Here is a 1,603-nt window from a genome sequence, read left to right on the forward strand (position 1 = left end):
TTTTTGAGCAATGTTGCTTGGGCACTTTCCCATTGAGAGTGAGTAACAAATGTCTATTTAGATCAGTTGTGGGCCCTGTGTCTCACCTGGTTGTCTGTTGACAGCAACATTGCTGAACATTGTCCCGTGTATCATCAGCTTGGTATGCTTCCTCTTTTCATCTGCTGCAACTTCATGTGTACACAGTTGAACAGACTGAGCGGATGATCAAATTTACGTCATGCGTACTGTGCCAGAGACATAGCAGTCAGCAGATAACTCAAGAACATTTTGGGCTTGAAACTTTAACTTTAGACTTTTTTTTTTCCAACTTTAGTTTTATACCAGAACATTTCTCAAAATTTTCAAACAATTCAAACATCCTGCCAGTTTTCAGATTATCTGTATAAATCAGCAGAGACTCTCTGGTAATGCTGAGACTAGTGTTGCCAGTGCTTTTACTGGTTGCCATTATGTCACTTTCCAGTTGTTTCAAGGCCAGTATGAGAATGGGTGTGGTGAGTGGGCAGCCTTGACGCAGAGTTCTGTAGTCATGATCGGAGTGGCTGGACCTGGGGAGGAGATTCTCCAGAATGCTGAAGTCTTTCGGTGGTGTAGGGTTCATTTGCTTAAGAGATGAGAGACTTTGATTTAGGAAAGACATCTTGATATGTTGGGGGCGTTCTGCAAAAGTCACACAAAAGCAAACACCACGTGCCACCCTGTTTCTTTCCCTAAAAGATGGTGTTAAAAACACCTTAAGGCGTTTGGCTAAAATGTGAGTGAAAATCAAATAGTCAACTCTGAAACAATGCATATTGTCTGGAGCAGGCAATGATTTTACAAAAGATTTAGGAACACATTTAGACTTCAACCTCCTATTGTATATTAACTTTAAGAGTTCTGTGAATGGAAGGTCTATCCTCTTGTAGTGATAGACACTGAGTTCATCAGGAATTTGTTGTTGTGAGTCAGGCAAAGATCTGATAGCACTCAGTATTTCTGCACCATTTATTTTGCCTGCTCTTCTGTCTGGAGCTTCACGGTATTTAAATTTTATTAACAATGAGGCAACTTCCGGCATTTTATATTCCGGCAGTGATGGAACTTTGATATCTAAAACTAGAGGATTGTGATCAGAGATTCTCTTCTTTCCAGTTGGGGATTTGTGATTCATACAGTTTATGACATAATGCATTGTGTTCGTTGGCATGAAAAACATATCCAACCTTGAGTGACTTTGATTCTGAGATCGTGTGAAGCCTTCTTCCATTGGATGCATTAATGCAAATATGTCTTTGAGGCTCAGAGATTCTGTGAAATCTTCTAGAATGCTTCTAAGTGAGGAATGGAACGTTTGATCTGCTGCTGGTCTCCTATCAAAAGTTGGGTCCAGTACTGTGTTGAAGTCCCCACCAACCAAAAGCACACCTTTAGTGTTAATAGCTGTCAAATAGTCTCTCAATCTGTACAGCATTTGTCTGTCTGCCTTGTGGTTGTACACATTAACAAGGGTATACAACTGACCATAGAGATGACAGAAGAGGACAATATAGCCTCCACTGTAATCTTCATCATGGCATATGTAATTAAATGTCTTTTCATTCTTTATTAAGATAGCGAC

At 40.0% G+C, this 1,603-nt stretch overlaps 1 protein-coding gene across 1 annotated transcript; it reads right to left on the minus strand.

Annotated features, from left to right (window-relative positions):
• Positions 1 to 324: 324 nt before the first annotated feature.
• LOC107736473 (uncharacterized) lies at positions 325 to 1,600 on the minus strand (the record flags this gene model as incomplete). The annotated part of the gene is made up of 1 exon (XM_016547876.1): positions 325 to 1,600. A coding segment is annotated over one exon (1,276 nt), but the record flags the coding sequence as incomplete, so codon positions are not given.
• Between the last annotated feature and the right edge of the window lie 3 nt (positions 1,601 to 1,603).

This window comes from Sinocyclocheilus rhinocerous, unplaced genomic scaffold, assembly GCF_001515625.1.
Source record: "Sinocyclocheilus rhinocerous isolate Xijiao unplaced genomic scaffold, SAMN03320098_v1.1 C36722112, whole genome shotgun sequence".
Taxonomy (NCBI): Eukaryota; Metazoa; Chordata; class Actinopteri; order Cypriniformes; family Cyprinidae; genus Sinocyclocheilus; species Sinocyclocheilus rhinocerous.